The 16915-nt window shown below is 35.6% G+C and overlaps 1 protein-coding gene across 1 annotated transcript in view; it reads left to right on the forward strand.

Moving 5' to 3' along the window:
* The first annotated feature begins 2228 nt into the window (after nucleotides 1–2228).
* The window catches only part of LOC149796374 (lysosome membrane protein 2-like), a 91678-nt gene continuing 76991 nt past the window's right edge, over nucleotides 2229–16915 (forward strand). The window contains exons 1-3 of the mRNA XM_089961055.1: nucleotides 2229–2436; nucleotides 11104–11261; nucleotides 16166–16307. Coding sequence (XP_089817181.1) covers nucleotides 2320–2436; nucleotides 11104–11261; nucleotides 16166–16307 — 417 coding nt within the window. The 5' untranslated portion in view covers nucleotides 2229–2319. The remainder of the gene's footprint in view (nucleotides 2437–11103; nucleotides 11262–16165; nucleotides 16308–16915) is intronic.

The raw sequence follows: 16915 nt of genomic DNA on the forward strand, positions 1-16915 counted from the left end.
TTAATAATATACCTCAATACAGACGGAGAGTGCCAATCTATGCCAAATGTGATTACACATGTTTTCTGTATGTTTTTCTTTTAATGACCATATGATATAGGGAACCAGTCCAGTATTTCTAATATGCGCACACTCTGTGCCATAGTTACTAAATATGCAACTCTGATATCAGGTGATTTACTATCCAATTTTTGGATATTATCCCCACGCCGACCAACTCTGAGGTCTCATCTGAATGTTAAGAGCAACAAATTGGTTCCAAACACAAGGCCCCATTACTTTTTTTTTAATTTTCATGACTTACCGAAGTCAGTTTAATAGTATTATTAATACATCTCTTTCAAGTAATTTTAAACTAAGCACAATTCTTTTCCAAATGTGTGTTAAGATATGTTTTTTGGGAAGCGTAAAATTATAAATGCTTATTGGAGCCACAGGTGCACGACGCGAGATTGATGTTTAAAAAAGCAACAATCTAAAAAATTCATAGCGATTGACAATATTACCTCAAACTACCCTCCTGACCTGTTATGATATAGGACCCTGTCAATCATACTATAAAAGAGAAAAGGTAAGTAACTTTCAAAAACTTCGTTACACGCTTGACCTTTGATTTCCTTCTGCTATTTCCGTCTTTGAAGGCAGACGACCATAACCTATGGCTTGCTTTACTCCTGAGATATTTTTATATTCATCAAGCTATCATTGACTTTTCTGCGTTGCACCAAACTAAAGTTAAAGGCCCCGAAACGTACGAATTGCGTGAATTTTGCCTACCACGACAAAGTTGGGCTCTTTTAGACTCACGGTAATAAGTCAGTTCCCATAGTAAACCTATGCAAGCATCATAAATTTGAAAATTCAAAAACTTTTATATTTCTGAATACTCATGATCAAACCTATATTTATGAGTAGAAATGCACCCTGGAAGACAGCTTCTCTGCAGAGAAAAGGACATGCGCCGCGACATTTTCTGGATTTACATGTGTTTGAAACATGTGTCAGGTACTAATTTCTGTGATTGGAGCACTCATGTTGTCAACTTTCAGAAGCTGATATTGTCTAGTCTGGAAAAATTAATTTTCCCTAATTTAATAGCTGCTATGGATAGTGTACTTTTTAGACTAATTCAGGCTGATGTTTTAGCACAAGGGAGCAGTCATTTTAGTTAGCAGTGTGTTTAAATCATGTAAAATTTCCAAAAGTACAATATATAAATAAACATCATCCACATTACATTAATGTAGCATAGAGGTATGCCAACATTCTCTCCATTGTGCATGTTTTAAATGCAAACAACGTCACTTGACATACGTCACTCTCTCAAAAGTACATAATAACTGGTGAGCGCTCTACAGTTTCATATTTTGCATAGGGGTAGAACTTTTGGAGAGAAAAAAATTCCTGGGTTTCCTCACTGATTGTACTGGATATTTAAAAAAAGACCTTGTATATCTCAAGTATTGTTCAAAGAACATTTAATTCACTTACTGTGGTGTATGATTGATGGGTTTGATATGGCTTGTATAGTATACAGCTAGGCCTTACTACCGATGTGCATCTTTCAAAAATAGTGCTAGCTCCACTTGCTCATTTCACTTCCTGAACTTTAGAGGTAAATTTAAAAAAAAAGAAAGAAAAAAGAGCCGATAACTATTTTTTTTACATGTTATATATTTGGTAATTCAATCAATGCACTTTCAGAAGCTGGTATTGTCTAGTCTGGCAAAATTCATTTTCCCTACTTTAATAGATGCTGAGGATAGTGGACTTTATACCAATTCATGCTGATTGTTTTGGAGCACAAGGGAGCAGTTATTTTAGTTAGCAGTGTGCTTAGATCATTTACAATTTCCAAAAGTAAAATTTCCAAAGAAATGTCAGCCACATTAGATCAAAGCAGCATAGAGATATGCCAACATTCTCTCCACAGTACATGTTTTAAATGCAAACAACTTCACCTTATATGCGTTACTCTCTGAAGTGTATATAATAACTGGTGAGCGCCCCCTAAGTAGAAGCGATCGCTTTAAAAAGAACCTGATAGTGTGAATATTGATATGCGCAATGGAAAAGTGGAATGCAATGTACTAAAGTCAACAAACTGTATTTTAACACTGTTTCGGAACTATTTGATTCAGTCTACTGAAGTGAATACATGAAGTGCATTGAATCAGAATATCCCGTATCACATCGTCCAGTACACATACCGTCTGCAATTTCATGCAAAGTATTCCGATTAAGCACAGTCACGAGGATCGACAGAAAAAAAAAACAACAAAACGACAAGATAGTAATTGAGAGTTGACTAAATTAGAAATGTCTCGAAAAGTTTGTTGCCTCGTCAGTCTTCTGGTGGTGGGAGGTCTGCTGCTTATTTCCGGATTTGTTCTGCTTGGCTTGTATGACACTATTATACATGATGAGATTAAACGGGTAAGTGTGGGCCAATGCACACGGTGAGACCCCCCCACCAATCCCTTGATTCATTGACGGATACTCCTAATTTTCTTTGTAACGAACCCCTCTTGGCCGATGTAATAAACCCTGGTTTAGACGCAGTTGAGCACTTATTTCTGCCCTTTCAGAAATATACTTATTTCATAGTGATGTCTCATTATTTTGGAAACATTAGCTATTTTTGGTAAAGTATCGGTAAAAAAATGCAGAGGATTTCTTACACCATACTCTTGTTAATGAGCTTTCATTTTGACGACCCTTCATCGTGTAATACGTCATCCATGTGTAATACGTCGTCACACGTGTAATACGTCACCCATGTTGATGCATATCACATAAATACCCAGTGTCACATTTGTACATATTTGCACCAGAGAAAATAATATATTTCACATTGACATTAACAACACATAGAAAACTCAAATTTTTTTTTAAAGAAAAATGACATCTAAAAATTATTTAGCATTTCTAAATTTTTGTTTTTCATAATCTTCATTTTGGAAAAGATTTTGTCACTAAAGCTAATATAATAAAATTGGGGAAAATGTGTTCATATTATCACTAATATGTTTACTTATTAAACTTTAAAACTGGCATGAATCGTTCATAACTTGTGTGTCTGAGAAATCCAAATAATCAGAAACAGAAGACATAATGTTAAAAGAGATGGTTTTATTTCAATTTATTGTAACGCGTACCATTATCAAACCAATTTTAAAAAAAATAACTTGGTTGCAGTAAGTTAAATATTGAGATTCTCTAAAAGGCTGATTTAAAATTTATTTTAAAGAAATGTTTCTTATTTATCAAAAATTTTTTAAAAAATAGGTTTTAAAAAAAAGAAGTAATTACTGTATGTTGATTTAGTTATGAATCCTCATCTTTTTGTTCTGACCTCATACCAGTCATTACAGAAATAAAATGAGGTCTTAAACAACTTGTTAGTCTAGCCATAACAGTGATTTTTCATTCAGTTGTATGGCTGTTCTCTGCCTCTTTTTATATTTATCTGACATAACATGAGATGAGTTCTTGTAAAAGGCCAGGTTGACCTAATTTCTGATTGTTCAGAATTTAAACAGCTGATCCGTCTACTGATAGAATATTTTTAAACCCTAAGCATTGTATTGCATTTCTTTATATTGCATGTTAGCTTTCCATATAAGGGAATTAATACTTAGAAATAGGCATTCATATTAGTAAACATGAGTCTTGGAAGTTATTAATTAAAAGGAATTTATCTATTTAATTTAATCATTCATTGAAATTATTGTGCCCCAACATTCATTTGACTACTATTTGGAAATATAATAGAAAAACATCAGGGGGTCATGAGCACCATTTTTGTAATTATCTGAATATTAAGCTAAATCATGTATATATAGTTATGCATATCTATATTATGTGTAACTGCGAGTAGAGGCATATGTGATATAATGGTGCAAAATTTTATAGAGATTATCTTGCAATGCATTCTGTCATGGTCAGTTTGACATGTACCTGTTAGGTTTGGTGTATGGGCAAGGCTTACAGTAAACTGTTGATTGCAAGGGATGGAGTCGGCTGTTTGGGACATGAATTGATTTTTAATTACAGTCCGTTCAATAATGGCCGGACAGATATTTCAGTGTAGGGGTAAGTGTAGGGAATGACACAAAGCAGAGAAACAATTTTAGGGAACCTCTGGCCATTTGAAACCAGTGTCATAAAATGATATTTTCAGGAATAGTTATTAATAAAGGTGAACTAGATAGAATTATCCTGACTTTGATTGGGAAAATTTTTGGGCAGTTAGAGAAAGAATCCTGATTGGCTAAAGTAAACTAAGGTGTTTGTATTCCCAGACAGAATTCAGGCTTTTAAGGAATTCCCCACACGATATTAATCAAGAATTGTTTTTGCCAAAAAGGGAAGATGCTTCCGAGATCAGTAGAAAGTATACTTCTTCTTAAAATAAATCATCCATGGGACAAGAAAATATGGAAGCTGGTGAGACCTCAAACCAGAGAAGAGAAATTTCATACGTCAAGTTTTCCTTCCATATAGAAGCTATTGTTTGCATTAATTTTGTCTCAGATGTTATATGACTCCTGTATTATGTGAATAATTTTGGAGATAGTTGTTTTGTATGTAATAGAAATCATGTATTATAAAGATCTCATGCATTTCTTAGGATATACATTGTGTGAATTAATTTATTTTGTCTTAAATGATTTGGTCATGTATGGTGATAATTGATATTTCTCTGTCTGGAAATTAAGTGAATGACTTGCTAATTAGCAAAGTAATATAGTTAGGACAAGGAGTGAAGTCAATTAATTCATTTGTGTAATGAAGTTGTGAATTATTTTCAACTGAAAATTGATGCTGTTAGCACTAGGATCATTTGTCAGCTGATATCATTCAGCTAGTAAGTAATAGCCACAATGGGATGTGTGAGTGTGTGGATGTGATTTGGATTTTTAGTTTTTCAGTCATATTGCTATCATGTCTGCAGTGTGGCTGTATATAGTGATGTCTAGCACTGAACCATCGTGCTGCAGACATGTAGCATCATGGCTCACCTAGTTGCATTATCCTGACACCAGGCCAACCAGTCCTAACACTAATATCTTCATGCTGAGTGCCAAGCAAGGCAGATGTTTTTTTTAACTCTGTTTCCGAGAGAAAGTGAATGATTCACATATTATGTCCAATTTCATTTTGTTCACGTAATTGATTTAAAAAAATTATTTTACATATGGGGTCTTGTGTTGTTTTGTTCTATATCCCATCTCACATCTCTGTTATTCTATCTTTTAATTTCATATTTTGTGTTATTATTTACTTGATTGGGGCAATGACACCATCTTCGAACGTCTCCTAGATAATAATAACAATAGCTTCATACGGAGTGGCGAGATCCCTCACGTCATCCCACCACCTTATGACACCTGACACCATGTTTTTTTATATATATTTTTTTTAACAATATATTATGTAGCTAATAATTGTCAATGATTTTAGATTATGTGTTATGATAATTATTACTGGGAGGTAAACATGTTTACATGGGGTTTTGACCTTGAACGTTTCTAAAAATGGTTTTGTTCGTGAATTTGATGGAAAAGTATTTTTAGAAAATGGTTATTGCAGTCAAGGTCAGGTGGGGAGGTATGTAAGGCTGTTTACATGAGAATTATTATTCCTAATCTTAACAATAGTCTTTAGAAGAATCAATTTTTGTTGTGTTCAGTGGAGAGAATTTAATTATTTTTTTTTTAATTATTGATTGGAATTGCAAGATGCTCATTGATCATTTTCAGACTAAATCACTATCTCTGAATTATTGTCAGTTCATTCAAGGACATTTTTGCATTACATCATTGTGATACAGCAAGACTGTTGACACATTAACATGTTTGAGACTACTAGCACATCAGCACATTCAGTATTGGAATTCATGACATGTGATAGAAATGTTAAGGCTGTTTATGATTTAAGAAACATTCATTCTCATTTTAAATTTTCACTTTGTATTCTAGGTAAAAAACATTTGTTGAATTTCACAAAACGTATTGGTTGACATTCCTCAGTCATTTAGTTTAAGATAATACAGTCATAATAACAATGTTAATAATAATAATATATGTGTGCATATACATGTACATTGTGTGTCTATATACGAGAGAGAGTGAACATGTGCATGATTGTGTCTGTATGTAAACATTTTTTCCATCCACCAGTAATATATCCATCACTGTTATGTAAAGTATATCACTATTATGTAAACTATATCTCTGTTATGTAAAGTCCATTGCTGCAGTGTAAACTAGATCAATAATAATAGGGTATGATCTGAGATCTAAGAATTTCTTTAGAGTCATTACAGTGCTTGTACCTGAAAATATCTTTACAAGATTTACCTAACCTTTAACATGCATGCTATGAAAGTCCAAAGAAAAAAAAAATCCATCTGGACAGCAAAAGAAGCCACAAGACAAGAACCCCCCCAAAAAAGTAAAAATCTATCACACCTCAAAAATCCTCTTTATATTGTCCTTGCACAGCGTGCCAAAAGTTTTATTATACAAAGAATTACATAAAAATTACAACAGTATGATTTTTAATTTCACTCTTTGGCTTTTGTATTGTTCTACCATGAAAATGTTTTTATGCATTGTCACAATGTATAATGTAGTCCATAGAAATGGCAACAAAGAATCATTTTTAACTTAGTGGTTATAGAACAGAAGAAGATGGACTGTTTTCCTTTTTCTGAAAAATTTGTTATCTCTGCTCTTCCAGAATGGGTGGTCATTTCAAACTGGGGTTTTAACAGGTACACTAGTTGAATCTAAATAAAAATGGTACCACTCAGATGTCCAGTATGAACTTAAAGCGGTTGCCTTGATGACTTCTTGGTCCTAAATAAAAATGGTACCACTCAGATGTCCAGTATGGACTTAAAGCAGTTGCCTTGATGACTTCTTGGTCCTAATAAAAATGGTACCACTCAGATGTCCAGTATGGACTTAAAGCGGTTGCCTTTATGACTTCTTGGTCCGAAATAAAAATGCTGATCTGATGCAGTTGATTGCAAAAGTGCAACCAACACATTCATAAATTGGAGATCTAAATGGTACTTCATTCGGTTCTCACATAAACACTCGTCGGGTATCACTGAGAAGGTTGATTGACACTTTTCACTTTTTAATACATGTGTGCAGATTGCATTAATGATCATTATACTGAAACCAAATTGAAAGATATATACAAATTTCACTTGACAGGATTTATTTAATTAGTCTTTAGTTGGTATTGAAGTACTTCATTATGGTTATTTTAATTGATCAATATTTCATAATATCTTGTTATTTAAAGTGTATTGAGAAGTGTTTGATTTGTTTTGGGTTTTTTTAAAGAAAATGTTAGAAAATAAACAACTTATATTTAAAGTTGTGAATTCCTTAATTTGAAACAGATTTTTAGTCACTAACCGCAGTTTTCGATGATAAAATGAGTTATATATCAGGTTTCCATTGACAAGTTTTGATAAGTTTTTTTCATGCTCAACAGATATAGGCCATATCTTTTGGTATTTTGTTTTGTATTGAAGAAAGAAATAAATAGGATCCACACCTGATCCCATGTTGTGACATAGTTATTTAGGCATGAGTTATTAAGGGAGATGTGTAATAGCCTTTATGTAGTTGAATATTGGGTCAGGAAGAGGTGTAATTTACCAACCTGAAGCTGATGCACTGCAACACAAACTTTGTAGTGTCAGGGACTGATGAAATGCCTGCTGACCCAGTGACATTAACTCAATCATAAGTCCAGGAGTTCAGCTATCACACCTTTTTTGTGTTTTGTGGATATAGAGCATTTAAACAGCTAGAAAACATAATGACCACATGCGATTAGCCAGTAACATCTTTTGATTATCCAATAAAGAAACAATTTAGTCAACGTTGAATTAAGCTTAGCTGGAAGAATCTTTAAATGAGACCAAGAGACAACTGAATTTCGTTTGTCAAAGTGGAGTCCACATTGATGATGAAAACAATGCCAGAATTTCTAAAGCAAGTATGGCTTCTGGCAGACTTCATACAAATGTGTGGGAGCACAGAGACATAATTTAAAAATAAAAGAAACTGAAGGTCTGCAAAACCATTGTGTTGCTAACCATACTGTATGCATATGACACCTGTTTGGTTTACAGACACCTGACAAGAAGCTGAACCATTTTCACATTGGCTGCCTGAGGAAAACTGATGAGGATAAGAGGGCAGGACAGGGTCCTGGACACAGGTTCTGGTTGTCAGAAGAGTGACTACTTGAAAAGATCTACAGTGCTGAAGGAGGAAAATCATCTCAGGGTGGTCAGAAGAAATACTTCAAAGATTCCCTCAAGTCACCTCTGAAACACCTTAACATTGATCCAGTCTTGGAAAAATCTGGCACAGGATTGCTCCACATGACACTCTCATTCTTATTGGAGCTATAGATCTTGAACAGATATAAATTGTAGAGACAATGTAAAAGCACGAGCAGCAGAAACTTCAGAACTTCAGAATGTCCTTTGTTGATCTTTAAACTCCATGGATGAACGTGTACAGAAAAGAAAGAAATCGAAAAATAACTCACACACACCAATCACAAACCTAGACTATTTTTTGTGGATGACTTGGAACAAAGTAGAAACGCAATGGTATGAAGGTCAGAGGGTCTAAGGTCAAGGTCACTACAAGTAAACAATACAGAATAGTTTTTGACAACCATGTATTCACCAAAGTGTATGGGTAGGAAAAAAGACTATTGAATTTATGGTCAAAGGTTAAGGTTATTGTGACTGGAAGAAGAATTTATTTTTTTGTGCATAATAACTTTGGTTCTTATCACATACATTGACCAAGCTTTGTGGAGGGTTTGCATAATGAAATGGCCTATCAATGTTGTGTTAAAATGTGAAATTATCCTTATGGCTCAAAGGAAAATTAGTCCTGCAAAATATCTTTGTTCTGGAGTGAGTTTTTTGATGAAACTGTAAATGACTAGCATTAGGGTACTACAGGAACCTATATATTCTGGTGTCTTTCAGATAGCAGTGGGCTTTGATTTTGGTCATGGTAAGTCTGTTAAGAAAATAATGCTTTCTTCACATTTTAAATAATGCTTTCTTCACATTTTAAGTAATGCTTTCTTCACATTTTAAATTTATTTGGGAACCACATATCTTGTGGGTTGGTGGTTTTTTCTAGGGTTTTCCCGGATTCTTCCTCCACCATTTATCCTGGCTGCTATGTATAGCCTATATTGTACTGAAAAATGGCTTTAAACTCAACAACAACAACAACAACATATCTCGATGAAAGGTCAAGGCCACTGAGACCAACACATTTCAGAGCCATCAATGCCTTACTAGAGTCTAGGGCACTTACTCAGTGCTGGGGCCCCGAGTGGCAGAGTGGTCTAAAGCACTCACCGTTATGGATCACTGCCATCTCGCAGGTTCAGCCTATGTTGGTATGTGAGAAAGCTTGCCATTAGCATCTCGTGGGTCGGTGGTTCTTTCCCGGGTTCTTCCTCCACCATTAATACTGGCCGCCATGTATAGCCTATCTTGTGCTGAAAAATGACGTTAAACCCTAAAACAACAACAACAACTTACTCAATGCTTACTAGTGTCCATATAGAGGGCACAGAACCTGCTATTCACAGTACTCTTGTTTACAAGTGAACTAATATAGGAATATTGTATGTATTGTTGGCCTGAGTGGTAAATGTTTCGGACAGCTTCCAGGAAAGAAAGCAGTTTTGAAAGATATTGTTTCCAGATGATGCAGTCTTTTAAAGAACTGTTATAAAATTACCCAGTAAATTAGTCCGAAAACTTCATAACGGGCCTTAACGGGAAGGGGTAAAAAGTGTAGCTGCCATTATTGTCATGCCAGGCTTTACATCCAGGTACACACATCAGGAGACAGAATGATCCAAACCAAACTAACTGATTAGTAAGTGCCATAGCTCAACTGATGCTCTCTAACTTTGAAGTTTTGCTCTTGAATCTCACACAGTTAGTTGCTATTAAATCATTGAAAAACTATCCCTCATTCCAGTGCCACCAACAAGTAAGGGTTGTTCATAAGACCATTGTAACATGAAGGAATACAAATTATAGGTGCCATCAAGGATGATACACAGTATATGTCAGATTCTTTAGCATATTTAAAGCCATGAGCCTAGAGCATCCAGATTCACTTTGTGGTTAGTAATTAATTTGCCTCATATACGTGGACCAATTAGTAAGAACTTGAGTTTGTATCATGACCATTTGCTAACAGCTTGAATTAGTATCTTGACCATTTGCTAACAGCTTGAATTAGTATCTTGACCATTTGCTAACAGCTTTAATTTGTATCTTGACCATTCAGTAACAGCTTGAATTTGTATATTGACTATTCAGTAACAGCTGAATTTGCATTTTGACCATTCAGTAACAGGTTGAATTTGTATCTTGACCATTCAGTAACAGGTTGAATTTGTATCTTGACCATTCAGTAACAGGTTGAATTTGTATCTTGGCCATTCAGTAACAGGTTGAATTTGTATCTTGGCCACTTGGTAACAGCAATAATTTGTATCTTGACTATTCAGTAACATCTTGAATTTTTATCTTGACCATTCACGAACATCTTGAATTTGTATCTTGACCATTCAGTAACAGCTGAATTGGTAACTTGACCATTCAGTAAAAAGTTGAATTTGCATTTTGACCATATGGTAACAGCTTGAATTTGTATCTTGACCATTAGGTAACAGGTTGGATATGTATCTTGACCATTCAATAACAACTAGAGTTTGTAATTTGACCATTTGGTAACAGCTTCAATTTGCAAATCTAAGAGAAGAGACTGACACCTCTGTTCAAAAATGGAAGGGCATAAAACAATAATTTTAAAGTTAAGTACTTCTAAGTTGTCTTGTATAAAATTAATTCATTTCTTAAATATAGTCAGGATCAATAAGTACCTACTATTATTAGCTACTGATCAGTATACAAGATAGGTTATGTCAAGTTTATGAATTAAAAATAAAAAGTAAGTTTCCTCATGTACATGGACTTAAAGTTAGATGACATACATTTAATTTATTTCACAGGAAATTAATCTCAAACAAGGTGGAGACATCTATAACAATTGGGTAGAACCGCCAGTGCCCATCTATTTCCAGATCTATGTGTTCAACCTTGAAAATCCTGAAGAGTTCATAAATGGTGGCAAGCCAGAAGTAACACAGAAAGGACCATATACTTATAGGTAGGTATGTTAAAATATCTAAGTAGGCTTTTTGGTAACCCAGATCCGAGGGTATTTCAACTTTCGTCATATGACCTTCAGATGTCCTTGAATGTGAAGGATTGCCTTGAAAACTGCATGAATTTAAATAAGGTTGCTTCTTATATTTGAAGAGTCTTTGAATATATTCCAAGCCTGTTGATTTTATTTGCACAACTCTTTAACTTTTTCTTAGGGAATACATCATGGGGAAATGTAAAGTTGCATGGTGTTTGCTAATTGGAGTATTGTTACTTTGCTGTAATTGTTTGCTAATTATGTTGCTTCATCTACTTTTGTATTTATGCATTCATGAGCAAAGTAAGATGAGGAGAAAGTTAAAAAAAAGATCTTAAAAACGTTTTTTTTTTAAAACCATAATAATAACATTGTAGCTGATAAGGAAATAGAATTGACATCGAGAGAATTTAATGATCTGATGTCACTTTGATAATTGAGCATTAAAACTGCCATATTGCTGTACATTATGTCCAACTGTCCTACAATGTTTTCTCCAGCTTCCATCGTTATGCCTTTTATCACATTAAAATGGTAGGGCTTATATAACCGCTCCAGTGGCCTAGTGGTTAGAGCATCCACCTCGGATGCGGGAGGTCATGGGTTTGATCCCTGGCCGAGTCATACCAAGACTTACAAAAAATGGTACTAACAGCTGCCTTGCTTGGTGCTCAGCATTATGAGGTTAGTGTTAGGACTGGTCAGCCTGGTGTCGGGATAATGTGACTGGCTGGGACATCATGCTACATGTCTGCAGCATGATGTCCCAGTGCTAGACATCACTATAAACTGTCACACTGCAGACATCGTAGCGATATGACTGAATTTTTTGAAAAGCTACGTTAAAAGTCCAAATCACACACACACACACGGGGCTCATGTAAAACCCTGCAGCCTCAATTCCTGTGTCTTTTATCACAATAAAAAGAGGGCTCATGTAAACATCAGCAGCCTCCGTCCTTGTGTTGAAAGGGACCATGTAAACATTGACAGCACATCATAAAAGGCACAAAAATAGTCATTTGTATTGTTTGATATCTTGTGCTATATTGTTTGAAATCTTCTGCTATATTGTTTGATATTTTGTGCTATATGCTTCAGTTATTAGGCAAGTTCAGTAAGTCATCAATATTTTTATCACTTGGCTGAACAGTTAGAATATCTTTGCTCCTTAGCATTCCATGTTGTTTTGTTTGAAAGTGTAAAGTAATACTAACCAGATTGGATGTTTTTGAATGGTTAGATATCTGGATATATCTGCAAATAGCCCCATAGAATGAAAATAACTGTAGATGACATCAGTCGATGACATTTCAACCATCAGTTAAATACCTTTTAATACTTAGTTGTTGTTGTTGTTTTGGGGCTTAACGCCATTTTTCAGCACACGACAGGCTATACATGGCGGCCAGTATTAATGGTGGAGGAAGAACCCGGGAAAACCCCGGAAAGAACCACCGACCCACGAGAAGCTACTGGCAAGCTTTCTCACATACCCACATTGGCTGAATCCTAGACTCGAACCGCCGCAGACAGAGGTGAGATGGCAGTGATCCGTAACGGAGAGCGCTTTAGACCACTCGGCCACTCGGGGCCCCCTTAATACTTAGTACTTATATACTTATTCCTTACATACTTACATACATACAGCCTTAATACTTATTCCTTACAGACTTACATACATACAGCCCTAATACTTATTCCTGCAACTTTTAATGAAAAAAACCCTTAAGAAATTGTTCACTTTCATTAGTCGCAAACTTGTTTTTATGTTGCTGACAGTAATGACACATCATCATGTCATCTTGATGTCGGTAAAGTTTTTATGTTGCTGACAGTAATGACACATCATCATGTCATCTTGATGTCGGTAAAGTTTTTATGTTGCTGACAGTAATGACACATCATCATGTCATCTTGATGTCGGTAAAGTTTTTATGTTGCTGACAGTAATGACACATCATCATGTCATCTTGATGTCGGTAAAGTTTTTATGTTGCTGACAGTAATGACACATCATCATGTCATCTTGATGTCGGTAAAGTTTTTATGTTGCTGACAGGAATGACACATCATCATGTCATCTTGATGTCGGTAAAGTTTTTATGTTGCTGACAGTAATGACACATCATCATGTCATCTTGATGTCGGTAAAGTTTTTAAAACATGTACATCATAATAATAACCATGAGGACATGTCAAAATGGTGACTTTTATTTCTTTGGCCTCTCTTTAAGATTAGATGGAAAAGCAGAGGAAACTTGATTACTTTTTGATTTGATAACAAACATTTTAATGAATAAAAGAAAATCTCACTTTCTTTTGCCAACTGCGTAGGTCTTTGAAGATTTCTTGTCATTGAAAGTGGCAGAATGCTTGAGTCTTTGAAAGTGGCAGAATGCTTGTCTTTGAAAGTGGCAGAATTCTTAAGTCATCATACAGTATTACTCTAGGTCATAGCTAACCAGCTGGGTCATTTGCATTCTATAATGATTTATTTCCACATTTTTACTAAAACCAAAATTTACTAATCCTGATGCACAAAATATGCATTAAGAGAAGCCCTAAATGTTGGGTGTTAAATTCATTAGTGAGGGTTATAGCCCTGACTAAATGTTGGGTGTTCAATTCATTAGTGATGGTTATAGCCCTGACTTAATGTTGGGTTTTCAATTCATTAGTGAAGGTTATAGCCCTGATTAAATGTTGGGTTTTCATTTATTAGTGAGGGTTATAGCCCTGACTAAATGTTGGGTGTTCATTCATTGGTGAGGGTTATAGCCCTGACTAAATGTTGGGTGTTCAATTCATTAGTGAAGGTTATAGCCCTGACTAAATGTTGGGTTTTCATTCATTAGTGAGGGTTACAGCCCTGACTAAATGTTGGGTTTTCATTCATTAGTGAAGGTTATAGCCCTGACTAAATGTTGGGTGTTCAATTCATTAGTGAAGGTTTTAGCCCTGACTAAATGTTGGGTTTTCATTCATTAGTGAGGGTTATAGCCCTGACTAAATGTTGGGTTTTCATTCATTAGTGAGGGTTATAGCCCTGACCAAATGTTGTGTTTTCATTCATTAGTGAAGGTTATTGCCCTGACTAAATGTTGCGTTTTCATTCATTTGTGAAGGTTATAGCCCTGACTATATGTTGGGTGTTCAATTCATTAGTGTAGGTTTTAGCCCTGACTAAATGTTGGGTTTTCATTCATTAGTGAGGGTTATAGCCCTGACTAAATGTTGGGTTTTCATTCATTAGTGAGGGTTGTAGCCCTGACTAAATGTTGTGTTTTCATTCATTAGTGAAGGTTATAGCCCTGACTAAATGTTGCGTTTTCATTCATTAGTGAAGGTTATAGCCCTGACTAAATGTTGGGTGTTCAATTCATTAGTGAGGGTTATAGCCCTGACTAAATGTTGGGGGGCCCCAAGTGGCCGAGTGGTCTAAAGTGCTCACCGTTACGGATCACTGCCATCTCACCTCTGTCTGCGTGAGTTCGAGTCTCAGGCTCGGCTAACGTGGGTACATGAGAAAGCCTGCCAGTAGCTTCTCGTGGGTTGGTGGTTCTTCCCGGGGTTTTCCAGGGTTCTTCCTCCACCAATTATACTGGCCACCATGTATAGCCTATCTTGTGCTGAAAAATGGCGTTAAACCATACAACAACAACAACAACGACTAAATGTTGGGTTTTCATTCAGCCCTGACTAAATGTTGGGTTTTCATTCATTAGTGAAGGTTATAGCCCTGACTAAATGTTGGGTTTTCATTCATTAGTGAAGGTTATAGCTCTGAATAAATGTTGGGTTTTCATTCATCCCTGACTAAATGTTGGGTTTTCATTCAGCCCTGAGTAAATGTTGTGTTTTCATTCATTAGTGAAGGTTATAGCCCTGACTAAATGTTGCGTTTTCATTCATTAGTGAAGGTTATAGCCCTGACTAAATGTTGGGTTTTCATTCATTGGTGAAGGTTATAGCCCTGACTAAATGTTGTGTTTTCATTCATTAGTGAAGGTTATAGCCCTGACTAAATGTTGGGTTTTCATTCATTGGTGAAGGTTATAGCCCTGACTAAATGTTGTGTTTTCATTCATTAGTGAAGGTTATAGCCCTGACTAAATGTTGGGTTTTCATTCATTAGTGAAGGTTATAGCCCTGACTAAATGTTGGGTTTTCATTCAGCCCTGACTAAATGTTGGGTTTTCATTCATTAGTGAAGGTTATAGCCCTGACTAAATGTTGTGTTTTCATTCATTAGTGAAGGTTATAGTCCTGACTAAATGTTGGGTTTTCATTCATTGGTGAAGGTTATAGCCCTGACTAAATGTTGGGTTTTCATTCATTAGTGAAGGTTATAGCCCTGATTAAATGTTGGGTTTTCATTCATTAGTGAAGGTTATAGCCCTGACTAAATGTTGGGTTTTCATTCATTGGTGAAGGTTATAGCCCTGACTAAATGTTGGGTTTTCATTCATTAGTGAAGGTTATAGCCCTGACTAAATGTTGGGTTTTCATTCATTAGTGAAGGTTATAGCCCTGTTTAAATGTTGGGTTTTCATTCATTAGTGAAGGTTATAGCCCTGACTAAATGTTGGATTTTCATTCAGCCCTGACTAAATGTTGGGTTTTCATTCATTAGTGAAGGTTATAGCCCTGACTAAATGTTGGGTTTTCATTCATTAGTGAAGGTTATAGCCCTGACTAAATGTTGGGTTTTCATTCATTGGTGAAGGTTATAGCCCTGACTAAGTGTCAGATTTTCAGTTCATTAGTGAAGGTAACAAGCCTGGTTAAGTGTTGGGTTTTCAATTTATAAGTGAGGGTTGAGCTTGAACAGTGTACAATGTTCAGCAACTGTGTATATTTTACAGGGAACACAGAAAGAAAGGGAAGATAGACTACCATGTCAATGACACAGTGAGCTACAATGAAGTAAGATGGTTTGAATTTGATCAAGATATGTCTGTTGGCCCTGAGGATGATAACATGACAACTATTAATATCCCACTGGTGGTAAAAAAATTTATTTTCATCCTTAATTTAAAATAACTATATAATGATCTTGTAACATTCTTCCAAGAGTTTGAGTGAGAAATGAATATGTTACATTTTGTTTGGTTTGAAACTTTCAAATAATTCCACTTTTTTTTTTTTATTGAGCCTGCTTTAGCTCATTATTTTGATCTGTTTGGTGTCCATATATTTTTGACACCATATACTAACCTCAATATTACAGTATCTTCTTAGCACCCCTGGGTATAAGGCCATATGATCTCATGGTGTTGCCTTTTGTCCATCATGTGTCACCCCTGGCTATAAGGCCATACAATCTCATGGTGTAGCCTTTCATCCATCGGGTGTCACCCCTGGTTGTAAGGCCATACGATATAATAATGTAGCCTTTCATCTATCGGATGTCACCCCTGGATATAAGGCCATAGGATCTCATGGCGTAACCTTTCATCCATTGGGTGTCACCCCTGGCTGTAAGGCCATACGATCTCATAGTTTAGCTTTTCTTCCATTGGGTGTCACCCCTGGCTATAAGGCCATACATTCTTGTGGTGAAGCCTTTCTTAAATCGGGTGAAACTCCTGGCTATAAGTCAAAAGGATGTCATG

The sequence above is a fragment of the Sinohyriopsis cumingii genome, chromosome 6 (assembly GCF_028554795.1).
Source record: "Sinohyriopsis cumingii isolate HCF-2022 chromosome 6, ASM2855479v2, whole genome shotgun sequence".
NCBI classification, from domain to species: Eukaryota; Metazoa; Mollusca; class Bivalvia; order Unionida; family Unionidae; genus Sinohyriopsis; species Sinohyriopsis cumingii.